General features: G+C 35.2%; 2 protein-coding genes across 2 annotated transcripts; both read right to left on the bottom strand.

Annotated features, from left to right (window-relative positions):
- Positions 1-207: 207 nt before the first annotated feature.
- LOC130636658 (uncharacterized) lies at positions 208-7,364 on the bottom strand. Its single transcript, XM_057446451.1, has 2 exons — positions 6,880-7,364; positions 208-1,867 (listed from the first exon to the last, which is right to left on the bottom strand). Exons 1-2 carry the CDS (start codon positions 7,242-7,244, stop codon positions 859-861), a joined length of 1,374 nt encoding a protein of 457 aa, XP_057302434.1. The 5' UTR covers positions 7,245-7,364; the 3' UTR covers positions 208-858.
- A 1,442-nt stretch (positions 7,365-8,806) lies between these two features.
- LOC130636656 (uncharacterized) lies at positions 8,807-12,487 on the bottom strand. The gene is made up of 2 exons (XM_057446450.1): positions 12,077-12,487; positions 8,807-10,573 (listed from the first exon to the last, which is right to left on the bottom strand). The coding sequence occupies exons 1-2, from the start codon at positions 12,087-12,089 to the stop codon at positions 10,230-10,232; spliced, it is 357 nt and encodes a 118-aa protein (XP_057302433.1). The 5' UTR covers positions 12,090-12,487; the 3' UTR covers positions 8,807-10,229.
- Positions 12,488-14,778: the final 2,291 nt, after the last annotated feature.

Here is a 14,778-nt window from a genome sequence, read left to right as displayed (position 1 = left end):
CCATAGCTCAACATGGTATGGTACCACAGGGTACTGGATTTGTTGTGACGTCACTGTGCGCGCACACGACTGTGCTAGAACATACATTTCCCTATCTCTATTTGATATGTTGTGAAGCATAGTAAAGACATCATAGCTTGCTGCATACAGCGTGGCCTAAACAAAATTCTTAGTATTTAAAAGGTGGCCATTTAGATGAGTCAAGTCTGTAAAAATTTTTCTATATCATTTTCATTTAAAAAAAGATAAACAAATAATAAAAAGTGTAAAACTTAAAAAATTACAGCTTCGTCTTCGTCCATGTCGCTAGAACTTTAACAAAATCCTTCCGCCAATGTTTGAAATTTGAACAAGTGCGCATGCGTACTCTGCTTCCGCAAACGCAACGCAAGTCAGTCTAAACCAGGCTTAACATTCTTATTTTAACAAAACAAGGGCTAGGTGACCACGGAATTTATTTACATCCGACGTCACGTGACCAAATCTGTAAAAGTGTAGCTGGGTATCCAGGTTACACTTTATGTAAAAACGAAAAACCCTGAAAAAATTATTTAGTCATTGTTTACATAAGTAAGATTATACGGGGTGAATTGTGTATTTATAAGTAATTTATAACTCCGCTGTTTAATTCAGGTCTTGCAAATATAACTTCCATATCACGTTGTCACGTGATTTACAAGTAAAATGGCGGAATTTTTAGAAATATAATCACACGTCGATCAGATTTAAGTATTCAAGGTTATGTTAGTGTTATTTTACGAGTGTGCACGGTTTGAGAAAAATAGCGATATTGTGGTTTTGTAGAGAAAATTGTAAAGCATTGTTAGCAACCTCGATCCCAAAAATATGTAAAAATATCTACTCTAATTTCTTCAGTGTGTTTTTGCTTCGTAAATAAGATGAAGCTTGTTCGTTCGGGAGAACAGTACTAACCTCGCTATCGCACGGACCACTTTTAGCTCCAATTGTCGGTGGCTTATATCCGATGCTGACAAGGTCCATCAGCCAATATTTTACTAGCAACGTATCGTCACTTTCCCAGAAATTTTCCGAGACTAAACTGAAACTTAGATCTATCACTCTGTCGAAGAAATGTTTTTTATCGCTTCTCCATGCTTTCAGATAGTTGACAAATCGACCAGAATCATGATATAATTGTTTTTCATCGATAAAATCTTCTAAATAGTTGTGGGCGTTTCGAAATGTAAAGGCGTTGGGCGGAAAGAAAGCTAAATTACCATCTATTTCCCACAAAAGTCTTTGCGTCCAATAACCTCGCCAGATATCACACACGCGAAAAGCGACAGTCTGTGGTAACAGGAGACCCCAGAATGCATCATACAAATGCAATGTATTCTGGGAATTGTATGGCGCCATGATACCTTTCGGTAGTAAAACAGGTTTAGCATTTGAATCGAACGATACAGTCAGGTTAACATTAGCATCTTTTCGCGTAATTCTATAAATCGCATCTACATCTGGATCTCCGTTTACTACCCCCTGCTGAACTAGTGCTCTTTGCTTATTGCATTGACGAAATGTATGTATTGGCTCGTCACCGATTTTATCTAGGGGGTAACCGCGAGGCCAAATCGAACTTTGTCCAAAATGAGCATAAGGGTTGACAACACTGCGCGTGTTTGTGTGGTAAACAAGATAATTAAGTGATGATTCGGGATCGAATCCGATTTTACCGATTGTTGGGCTGTTATCGTCATCAGTTTCGTAAATCACCTTCGCACCGTGTTGGATAGCATACAAAAATCCGATACTTTTGCGAGCATAACTTTTATATTTAAGCAGTTTAGTAGTTTGATAACCAAGTGCAAGTTGTTTCTTCACATCCAAAAAAATACAGTTAGGATAACTAAAAAAAACACAAAAAAACACAGCATAACATTTGAATTTAGGTCACAGAATCGCTCATAAACAGAAATAAATTGGAACAACACAACGAAGCATGTGGGTCTGTGGAGTTTACATGAAAGCATTAAAAAACAAAAAAAGCCTTGTTTTCACCCAAAAATAAAACCGGAACGGAATCTTTTGTTTGCATAATTTTTTCTGTTTCTTTCTGTAAAAGCAATTGAAATGATCTCAACTTTATATTTGATAAAGAACAGAAAATTAAAATTGTTTGATCTAATAATATGTACCATTCTTGGCTTAGTATTTATTAAGTACAGACCAGGTAGGTTTCAATGGGTTTGCTAAGGAAATATATCGATGATAGGAAGACAATAAAAACCAGATTTGAAGGGAAAATTTCTCCTCGTGAATGCCGATGACGTCATTATGTTATCTTTTTTTATTTTAACTTTTTGTTTTTGCAGTATTTTAAAGTTACTAAATAGAGCATGAAAATTTTGGGGATTACGGAATTTAGGGAATTTGCTTCTAACAGAATTAGCTAATCACTGCGGTAAAAAATACCCTATCTGAAACAATTAGAATATACAATTGCTATTTTTGGACTGATTCCATGGTCACACTTGCCTTGATTTTACCTACCAATCTGGAAGTTTAAATTTTTTGCTAAAAATAGACTTAAATAAAAAAGAAAAAATTCTGAAATAAGAAATTGGTTTTTTGCGATACAAAAAAAATTCTTCTAACGTTTTTACTAGGCTTAAGATTTTAAAAACTACCAAAAAAATAGTCTATGCTGGACTGGGCCAAAGTTCTTAAAGGATAAAGTTATAAATTTTGTTAAATAAGCGAGACCAAGTGATAGATAACGAAACTGCAGGAGGTTGCTACCAGCATTCAACAAGAAATTGACATGAATTAACACAAATTGTATAGCTCAAGGGTGTTTAGGATCACAAAATGAGTTAACATGTTTATTAAAAAACTTGAAAAAAAAGGATCACGAGAAAGCAACTTTTGTTAACGAATTTATTCAGCCTTTTAGGAATATAGCGGAAATCATGTGGATTTTAGAAAATCAAAAAATGTTTGCGTGAGCTGAAAAACTTGTCAAAATAATTAAAATTATGTCGAAACAATGTTTTGCGGTGTGAAGAAAGACTAAAAAATGCTCCTTTACCAAAATTTCAATTCTGTTAAATTCTGAACATTATCTTCTTTCAGAATTATTTGTATATTATATCACTAAAAATTGAAACATATTTCTGTGAAACAAAAATACTGGATTTTGCAAGGTTAAAAACTTGGTGGTAAGATTTTAAATAAATGTACGTACGTGACGAACGAGAACTTTTTCAATACATTATTTTTTATAAGAACACACTTTATAAGAACAATGAAGCTTAGATTGGTTAAAAAAAAAGAAGAAAAAGTATTAGATTTTAATTAATGTCCCTCAAATCAAATCATAGTATTTTACAGGGAGAAATTTTCCAAGGGAGAAAGTTTTGGGAGGAATGAAAAACGCTAATTTTGGGTATTTACTTTCGCGAATGAGTGATTCAATTTTATTTCACGTGCAATTTTCGGTTACGACTAGTTTGCATAAAACATATAAATTTTTTTCTTTAACTTAACTTTCACGAATCGGTGTCCTAGGTTATTTCGCGTGGAATAAACTTTCGCGAATCTGCATTTCAGTCTTAGTCAGGTACTTGCTTTCGCGAAAATGGCCAAAAAAGCACCTGACGTAGCAAAACCAAATCAAACTTTGTTTTTAAGCTTTAAATTCAAACAACGATATTTTTTCGATTTAAACTTATTATTATTATTATTATTATTATTCCGAATATTTATACAGGATTAGCCACTTCAGTGTTGGAAACACTGTTATCAATGTGGGTCCTGTGTTCGGAATGTATACATTAAGTATACACCGGTAATACCTACCCAATTTCCCTCACATGGCATGGGTTGACCCGTAGCTGTGGTAAAGGCACTTGCTAAACATGCCCGTGGACCGAACCACAGACCTTGCGATTGCGAAGCGAACTCCATAACCACAAGGCCACGCGCCACCCTTTCCTTTGTCTTTTATTACCGAACTTCCCTACTAGATTCTTTTTAAAGCAAAAGGCAAAGGAAATTCCCTGTCTAACCATGAAAAAAACTGTCTAGCAAAGAACAATTTAGACTCAAGTCACGGAACAAAATAAGAGCATTAAAGCTTACTAAAATTTAACTGATTCTTTTTTAAAAATTGCACATCCAACCAGGCCTTCTCTCACAAAAATGAGATTAAGTGATTCGAGAGCGTTCCACACAATGGGAATAGATAATTTCGACCACGTTTTGTAAAACCCAATTTCGGAAATATTTTACTGTTTATCAACACATAAGGTCTGGGTCACACTTTACACATGAGCGGCTAGTCGCGGGGGTTGTGTTAGATATTTTGCCGAACATGGATTCACAATCAATTATACGGAGTTTGAAACTGTGTATAAGCAGATGAAGTTGTCCTAGTGTTGTGTTGTCTAACGGCGGAATTTGTTGCTCAAAAAACGCAAGAATTTGTTAGTAGTTTTAGGTATTACTTGGAGGGTGAATGTTTCATTGGCGCCACGGAAAGGAGGATTTTTTAAGAGATAAGTGCGGAATACAAGGATAATTTAGCTACACTGCTGCACCATAAGTTCCCGACCCCACCCCCTTTTTTTCTTCTTCTTCCCTTTTTTTTCGAGGGCGAAGTTTTCCGCCCCCTACCTGTTGTTATCAGAACGCCCCGTTTATTAAATTTTTACTTTTAGTTTAAACAAAGTTACTGAACAAACTTTTGAGTAAAAAAGATAAAGAAATTAAAGATTGGTAAATAAAGATAAAGCCTTCATAATGCGCGTTCGATTTGTTGGTAAATGTTTCCGGTCTGTCTATTTATTACATTTGGCGCCATCTCATCATAACAAACTTCATTGTTGAAAGCGCGAAGTATGTTGTGGAACAGGGACAAGTTTAACCGAAAGGTTATAAAAAGCTGTTACTATTATATAATACGTAAAATATTCTTGGTAATCTTAAGTTAAAGTTTTTTACCACATCGAGCCATGAAATTTCTATAAAAATGTTGTTAAAAAGATATATGAATTCTTAGTTGTGAAATATAGTTATTTAGTTGCGTATTATAATAAGTAGATATACAATAGGTAAACATAGGTTATTGAGATTTATTAACCCGAGGTGATTTATATTCAACAACGCGCAGCGGAGTTGAATATAATATTACCGAGGGTTAATAAATCTCAATAACCTATGTTTACCTATTGTATATATGTTTTATTATATACCCAAAAGAGATTGTTATAATTAATATTACTTATTTTGTTTTGTGTTTGTTTTGTTTTCGTTTCATTTTATAGTGTAGATCGATTTTTGTGAAATCGTCCATTTCACGTGTTTGGAAATCGACCAATCAGAAAACGGACCACTAAGAAACAACCAATCACAGTTAATTACGATAAAAATTAATGAGGCGGAAAGGATAAAATCAAAACATGCGTTTACGAATGTTTTGTCAAAACTATTGTTACGTCACAAGCATTGAATAATACGGGTGGAATACGATTATTTATTCAATGGCTGTTTTTGCTTACGGGTATATAATAATAGTAGTTATCTTGGTAAATTTTAGGATTTAGCATGGAGGTAGAAATATTTCTACCTCCATGGATTTAGAAAAGTATATTTTTTTCTGTCGTTTAAAATTTATTTGTTTGTTCGCCTCTCCTTTAAGCTAATTTATATATTTTTAAAAATTTAATGCACCGAAATTGTTTTTATCAGCTTATCTTTCACTAGTTTCGATCGTTGCGGTTCGTTGTTGTTGTGCATGTACGTACACATGTCCACAGTTGTCGATGCAAAATCAAATCTACATACAGTTTTAATTTTCGATGGAAGTTTAATTAATCTTGCATGTGCATCAAAAAGTTTATTGTGATTTTAAAATATCCTGATTGGTTTAAATTCTCGCGAAATAAAGTCTATAAAAAAATGCAGCAGCGGAATATAACTGTGACTAATTTGATAAACAATGCTGCTTGCTTTTTTCAAGGTTACATTCAGAAGTTTTTGTTTATATTTTTAGCTGCAACGACCAAGCTTGTGGGTACCTTCATGTGAGTACATAGGCATCAAATATGTTCAATGCTGAAGAAACTCAATTCCGTCGAAGATATATAGAAATATTTAGGACGTAGATAATAAAACTTAACCTCAAATACGGCTTGATTAAAACGAGCTCGTTAAGAAAAAACCTAGAGAATTTGATGTTTTTAATTAAAATTAGTTTTTAAAGTAAAATTTACGTGACTTATAGTAAAATAATAAGATCAGTGGTCTATCAACATCTTGTTCAGAAGTTGATTTTTAAAATGTTTCGACCATCAAAAGCGGTGGCCCCGTTAAGAGGCTCAAAAACGCAGTACAAACCCAAGTTGTTTTTAAACCCTACCATCTTCGAAGCTATTTTACAGCAGTCAAAGAAAAAGTTCCGCAGTTTGTCTCGAAAAATATCGTCATATTTCTGTCGTTTTTTAGTTCTCGTATATTTCACTCGCCTAAAGCCTCGTGAAATATTTTAACAACATAACAAAATAATTCACACATTTTTTTTCCGCCATTGTGCGATAACTACCACTTGTGATAAAACAATAGAGCCACGTTTCAAATTGTTTAAAAAATATAGCCACGTATATAGATTTTTTAAGCTTTCGAGATATAATTTTTAAATTTCTTTAGGATATACTACATACAACTGGCTTTAGAAAAACCTTTTAAAAAAAACCTTTTAACACTATATCCAACTAGTGTAAAAAACGCTGCGAAAATAAAATCATAGTCTACATATAAAAAAACGTTGTTTTCTATACACTATGATAAAATTTAAAAAAAATCGTTGTAAAATCTAGCAGACCCTTTAATAAAGAACATCAGAAATAAAATATTTTTTACCTCCAGTATTTTGGTGATTTTGTATCTCCGACTACAACAACTTTCCAATCTGGTATAGCAGCCAATTTCTTTACATCTTCAGTCGGAGGGTTAATTGTTGTTAAAACAATCCATTTATCGTGCATAAGTTCTTTTGGAACTTTGTCTAGTAGTTTTACTTTACTCCACTTCACGTTATAGTCTTTCAGTTCATGTTGACTGCCATATTTTGTTTCTCCTTGTACGCCTCGCTTATTCAAAGTCAAAATGTCATTTAAGTTTGAAAAATAATGTGTAGCTTTTATAAATAAATACACAGTAACTATTTGTACGATAAATATACCCAACGCGTATTTTAAAACCGGAGAGTTTCTAAAATGATTCATTTTTAAATCTTTCACTGTTTGAGCATCGCAACAGCAAGAAAAAAACAGTTACGGATCAAAGAGTTATAACTTCGGCATCTCAACAACTTTTTAAACGATCGCTTTTCTTGTTATTACTAAATAATTGGTTGTAGCCATGGATACTAAACATAGCGTGAACTGTACCTTTAGGGGCCCGTTACACGTAGCAAAATTTGCAATAGTAAATAACATACAAGTGTTTGTGCAAGTACTTGTACAATACAATACTATGTGTAACAGCTGCTATTATGCATTGTGCATGGGCTTGTACAAGAACTTGTGCAAGTTCTGATTTTTTTTTTAAATGATTTAAAAAAATCGACGTTTGCTATAGCAAATAAACAATATGTTGCGATCAAGTTCGGAATGTTAACTGATCAATGATTTTAGACTTTTGTTTTCATTTTTGTTTTCATTTAATTTTTTATTATAATGCCAGTCAAAGACATACAAAAGAAAATGGTCGGTTTGAGATCGTATTACAAGAAAGGTGGAGTAGGTTCGGATGAGGTTTTCACTCCCCAATGGCCTCTTTATGGGGACATGGATAGCTTCATATCTGATTATATTACTCCTCGCGCCACAGAATCCAACATTAATGTGGACGAAGAATTTCCTTGATAGAAATATGTACACTCAAGAAAAGTGATAAAAAGGAAAATCTTAGCGTCTTTTAATTCACTAAAGGATGCTATTGCAATCCCCTTTCGTTTTTCTCTCTAATAACCATGGTCGCACGCGTTGCTTTTTTTGCACTGACTTATTCACTTTTACTGCCAGCGATAGCGCCAGAATTTAAACAACTTCTTCTTGTTCCCAAACCATTTTTTGCGCAGGTATAAAAACAGAAGTACTTGTATGCTATTTGCTATTGCCAACTTTGCTACGTGTAACGGACCCTTTACAGTGCTAATCTTCTTATATGATGATTAGATGATATTAATTGCTGTTGTTGTTTTATTCAAACTTTTTGAATAAAACTGAGAGAATATAAATAAATAAATAAAGCATGGTTCCCACACTGTTGACATAAGCATAAAGCTAAGTTTACATGAGCGACAAAAGACTTCCAAAATCTCTTCAAACCGGCACGAAGGAATTATTTTTAAAGATGTTGAAACTAAACGTTAACCTGTAATTTTGTTTTCAATAGAATTTATATTTTATTTTTTAACATACTCGATATTTTTTTTTCCCATTTTGCAAAATTTTTTATCTGAAAAATAAAATATGGATTAAATTACTAAATCACCGTAAAAGCCATTCTCGTCCCCAGTTAACCTCAAAGAGCTCTGGGGTCAAGAATGCGTGAAAGCACAAGTCGTTTTAAAACTTTATTAACATACTTAACAACCTCTTTGTTGGATTCGACCAAGCAGGTGCCACACTTCGGCCTAAAACATGTTTTGAGGGCTTAATACAGAACACTTTTGACTCGTCAAAACTAAAACTAACATGTTTACATAAAGCTGGTTTTTAATTGACTAAAACGTTTTATACCCTCAAAACAATTTTATCGCCCATGTGAGCACAGATTTATGCTTTTGTCAATAGTGTGAGTTAGGCTTAAACTAATAAATTGAATTGTGGTTAGTATTACGCTTGAAATACTTTTACAAGCCAACGATGAATACATAGTTAACATCTGTCGTGCTCTCTTCTGTTAACTAAGCTTTTGTGAGATTAATAAAAACCCTATATAAATATTTATATTAGAATGTTTTTATTTGTACACTAACACTGCCGGTATCCAATTTTGCAAATGTTCTCTCTGGTGTCGTGTCGCACATGCACGAAATGTTGCCAGGAGAAGAATATCTGTAGAGACAGTCTTTAAAGGTAAAGGGGCTAAAACAAATAATGACCCAGCTGTTTTTTTTTAGAGAATATATGTGCGCAATAATATGAAGTGAAAATTACCAGCAAAAAAAATTTCCGTCCTGCTCCGTGTTTTTTCCGTTTCGTTCCGCGACAAACAGACTTTATTTCGCAAAAACAGTCACGCTTATTAAAATTGTTGTACCGGTATATTCTTTGTTGTTTAAAGTAAAATTGGGCGTAAAGGCGGATTTCCACTCAAACGAATGCGGTTAAATCGATCGAATCGTTTGATGGCGTTTTTATAAAAATTGGTTTCCAGCTATATTTGACTACCTAGATTGATGGCGACTTATTAAATATGAAATATTATTTTCTAATTCGCTGCGCTTAACCGAAAATAACCTTATTTATTTTCTTATTTTTGCGACAGGGAAGACTCAAAGAACTTCGACTAGTAGTAGTAGTTATGTACGAAAAAGTTAGGGTTCAAAGGCCTAGATTCCTTGTAACATGTAGTAAATGCTCTGCGTCGTCCTCCACATAACCATCTTTGGCTGTCTCCGAACACCATCTACCATGTCGTTTAAAAAGACGGTCTGGGACGTCTGCATTTGCCGCTGCTGTTGCTCCTCCAGCACGTAGGCTGTGGAGTCCGAATCTTGTCCTATCCAATCCGATTGATGCCAGTGCATCGAGTGCATTTTCTCTTGTTGTTGTGTAGCTGATTGGGCGATTCATCTTTTTAAAACTTCCGAATTTTATTGTTTGATGTAACTGTGACCGCTCTAAACAGATAGGAATCAGGCTCAGCAGGTACATACTTCATATACTCAGTTAAATTATATACTGGGCAGATCCCATTTCCGCAAGCGCTGATGTAAACCCAGTGTCCTTCTCTGTAGATCTGTTTTGCTTTTCGCTATGAACAGTTTCATAAAGCTATTTTTTTAAGTGACGTCACATCTTTTCAGATTACTAATTTCCGAAAACCTAAGAAAGCCACAAAATCCCAAGAGAAAGATATTAAAAGTTCTAAGTATTTAAAGGTTAACAGCTTCGCTTTTAACAAGTTGTTTATGTAATGCGTGCAAATGTTCAACCGTAATTATGTCTTTCTTGCGAGTTTGATGTTGTAGTAGGCGTTTAGCGGCTTCGAGCATATTTTTTGGTAAAGTGTGGTCGCATTGGGTTATTGTAGCCTGTCAAATTGTGAAAATACTGGATAGCGTAGAATGCGATTTCGATTTTAGGATAAGAATTGTTCATTTGGGTTAGGTTAAGTATGTACAACGCAACTGTTAGCGGTAGAGCTGGTAATTTTGATACAGAATATTTTTGACACCATGTATTCCATGAATTAAAAGAATAATAGTACGTTTTTATCGTGTTATTCGCCCTGGAATTTAAGATATATTCTGGTAGATCTTCTTCTAAATGCCTCAAAGTTTCGTTTTCCAAATGTTGCGTAAAATGACTTGCAAAGAGTTCTAAAATGTAAAAAACATTGCCTATTGATTTTAAGAGTTTTTGTTTGTCCAGTGACTGCATGTCTTAGTCCAGTGACGACACCGTCGCTGTCCCTGTGGATTCGGTTTATGTAAATTGCAGTTTGAAAGCTATTATTTTGCTTTTAAAATGCTTTGAACCTATGGCGGATTTTTTGCACTCTCCTTGAGTAACGCATAAATTGGGATTGTCAAAGATCCTGAAGTTTTTAATAAATTTTTGGAAGTCCCCTGTTGAATCAGTTAAAAATAGCCAAAACGCTGCCGAAGGCCAGTATGGGGCCACCAGTGTGCCCGAAGCTTTACAGGTCAGCATGTGTTTTAAAACCTTTGATATAGTTTGAATCGGGGGCACGAGTAAATTATTTTCGTTTTCCCACGAGGTATTAAAGGCGTTTACGCATTCAGTTTCCGGACAATAATATTTTCGTCATTAGCAAACCTATCTACGGTGAATGGACCCCAGAGCCTGTTTAGGTATTCGAAAAATCTTTTTGTGATTTCCCAATTGTCCGTGTCCGTATAACGACTTAATTTATCAGCGTATTGAATTTGGTTTCTTGGGACCCATTCGACATTTAAATCTATTTTTTGTTTCTTACAAATATCGAAAATATTTTTTGCCATTATCTGTAAGTTTTCCTTTGAGCTGCCTCTTTTTATTATACAATGGCTCGCGTAATTATCTGTCTTCCAAAGTACTGCTTTGTTGCATAAAACTGATTTTAATGATTGTAGCGAATATTGTATAGCGTATAGCTCTCTCCACGTGGAGTGCAATAGGCTTTCCGTTAGTGTGAAATTCTTAATAGAAATATGCATTCTATTCTTGTGCCACGTGTGTGCACCCAGCCCTGTATCGCTCGCATCAGAACAAACGATTAACCAGGGAGTATTTCCCCGTGTCATTGGTCTCTCAGTGTGTTTTAGCAGATTGTTCTTCCAAAAGAACAGTTCTTTCACAGCTTCTGAAGCGTGTGACATGTTCATTCGGGAGTCCCATGATATTCGCGATTCAATAAGATAATAAACTCGTCTAATTTTCAGTTGGGCCAAATTGCCTATAACAAATTTCATGGATATGATTTTTCCGCAAAATTTTGCTAATTTTCGCGCTGACGTGTAAGGGAGGGAATCAAGAATGAATTGTAAACTCGAAAGAGTAGAAATTAATCGCTGGGAAGGTATAGAAAAAAGTTTTTCTTCAGATCTAGATTAATGCCGAGCCATGTCATGTTTTGAGTGGGACTCCACAGAGATTTGTCGTTGTTTGCGACAAACCCAGATTTCTTAAGCGAGTCTCGGACGAAGTTTGACGCCCTCAGAGTCGATTCATAGGTATTGCTTGTGCCAGCGCCGTCATCAATAAAACACGCAAATTTTATAGCATGTTTTCGCCAGTGTTTTACGAGGACTCGCATTGTTTTTGTGAAAATAAAGGGGGCAGAAGAGAGATCAAACGGTAGAACTGTAAAAACAAAATACCTTTTTTCGCCATTTGTTACCCAAGAAAATCCTAAATATTTTTGATGCTCTGGAGCAATTTCTATGTGATGATAGCCTTGTTTTATGTCAAATTTAAACATGAAACCATTTTCCTCAACAAATTCTCCGAAAAACTTCCAATCATCGAATGTGGTTTTTTGTTTATACACGTGTCTGTTTACATGTCTCAGGTCAAGAATAAGTCTCTTCTTATTTTAGGACGAACTAACGCTCAGTGGATTAACAACGTGTGGCTCAGTAGCCATCTCTTTTATTCTTCCGGTTTTAAGTAACTCGTGTAATTCCTTATTTACAAAATCTTCATTGTCAAGAGCCGAACAGTTGTTTTTGAAAGAAGCCTTTTTAGGGGTGGTGAAAAAGGGAATTTTGTATCCGTAGTTAAGTTCTAAAATAGTTTTATTAGTGCCTATGTTCTCCCAGTAAGGTAGACGCCGCCTGAGATTGCCCTTCACGGTATGTGGAGGATTAGCTTGGCGCGAATAAAACCTATTGCATTCAGAAAAATTATATACAGTAAAAGCAGTATCACACTCAACTTTTGCCTTTTCTTTAGGGTTGTTTGAGGTCAGGGCAGTCCTTTCGCCAATGTCCTTGTTTTCCGCATCCGAAACACAGAGATCGCTGTTGTGGCTGTTGGTAACTTCGCTGGTATTGATTCGCGAATCTTGGTTGCTGTTGAGATAGCCCGAAGATAGGCCTCCCCGGAGGTGCAGATTGTGAGCCGAAGGGGATAAAATTTTGATGCTGCTAAGGGTGTGTGAATCAGGAAGACTGGTATGGGGGCCGACGTGGAACATGCTCGAAGGTTGACTTTCTCTTGGTCGCCTTTTTCTTGTTCAGAGCCCGGTTTTCCGCAGCCTTCATCTTTTTGTCATCCTCTGAATCGCTGGCAAGATCGTCGGATAAGTATTCGTCGACAGCAGCCCATCCAGCCGGAGATTTATCTGCGAAACGGATACATTTGTTTCGCTTGTGGAGATCATCTATGATATTATCAATCTTTTTGGAAGATCTTGTAATCGAACCATCTTTTACTAGTTGTTTTATTATTTCTAGACTTTGAATTAAATCGCTATTGAATTGATGTTGTATTTTATTACCTCTGAATTTAAATTCGGTTTTACTGATCTTGTGCTGCTCCAGAAGACGTTTTTCCAAGTTTTTCGATCCAGTGGTAAGCCTCTGTTCTAGATTTTCGTTCTGTTCTTGGAATTTACGGTCAAAGTAGTTTGTTAGTTGTTGTAGTATGTCGGGTTCAGCGTTATTTGTGTCCATTGACGCTTCTTGTTGCTCAGTCATTTTGAGTGAATTGTGGACAAACAGTTTTAACGCGTACGGTTCAAGAACTAATTGACATGTGAGCGCTTCCATGCCTTGTACGCCCTTTAAACACTTAAAAAACCACGTGACCGGCCTTGGCCATACATACGAAATTAAATTCAAATATTGAGCATGTGCTTAGAATTTCATAACATATGAATACGATAAACAGAAATATTTTAAAAGTTTATTTCTTCGTCGATTTGTTTACATCACGTGGGTATAAATTAATCTCATTGGATAAATTTCATCACGTGGTTATAAATTAATCTCATTGGATAAATTTCATTCGTTCGACGAAAAAGTAGAAAGTAATCCTGCTTTCAATTCCCCGTTCCCTCTATACGGCTAATTCGCAATGCATTATGGTAGTTGTATTCTACAGTTTTCCCTCCCAGAAGCGAGAGTTTGTAAATAAATAACAGCATTCTTTTTATTGTGGCGATAATAACAAAAAGCCGTTATTGTTTGTGATAATTTTCAAATCTCCTCAAGAAAATCATTATCTCCCTTATCCAAAACCCGTGTTATTGATGTAAACATTTAAATATTGTTAGTTAGTGAGGTTTTAGGAGTGAAAGAAGTCGAAATGGAAGTAATAAATAAGGATACAGATTTAGATATAATTTTAAGCTCTACAGATCTTGGGCCTAGCTTTTCTCAAAGCTCTTGTGTGGTACCAAGACCTGTTTTTAAAGAATTAACAAATGCCGAGAGGGACGAAGAAGTGGAGGAAAGAACACACGAAGATATAAGTCAATGGTCAACTGATTTTGCAGCTATGCCTTCGATCACCCAGGAGAAAATTCACCAATATTTAGTTCTTGGAAATAGCTGTGATAGCAAGCCGAAGGGTGCTACAAAGCATAAAATTCTTGGATACCAACTATTCAAGGAGAGCTACGTGAAGAAAGTGAGAGTTAAAAGTAATGTTATGGCTGAAAAATTAACTTTTCTTGTGAAATGTTTTGTAGCTGCTTCCATGAAAAGAGAAAAATATTCTGTTTATGTCCACCTGTGTCAAAGAAGTGGTGATATTTTGTATGCGAAATGTTTATGTAAAGCTGGAGCAGGAGGATGCTGTAAGCATGTCGCAGCAGTTCTATTTCAATTGGTTGAATACAAACAGTTGGACTTAAAAATTGTCCCTGATGACAAGACATGCACAGATTTGTTACAAAAATGGCATGTACCTGGAGAAAGTGCAAATTCTGCACCAATAAAATTTTCTGCAATGGCATTCGAGAAAGCAGACCTTACGAAAGACACAAATGAAAGTCGCAAAAGACCGTTGGTCACAGGAAATAGAAAATTTTGTTCTACACCACTGTTTGCACATGAGCCCTCAACCGAAAAAGTCA

This window comes from Hydractinia symbiolongicarpus, chromosome 3, assembly GCF_029227915.1.
Source record: "Hydractinia symbiolongicarpus strain clone_291-10 chromosome 3, HSymV2.1, whole genome shotgun sequence".
Taxonomy (NCBI): Eukaryota; Metazoa; Cnidaria; class Hydrozoa; order Anthoathecata; family Hydractiniidae; genus Hydractinia; species Hydractinia symbiolongicarpus.
This window is presented reverse-complemented; position numbering and strand designations above follow the sequence as displayed.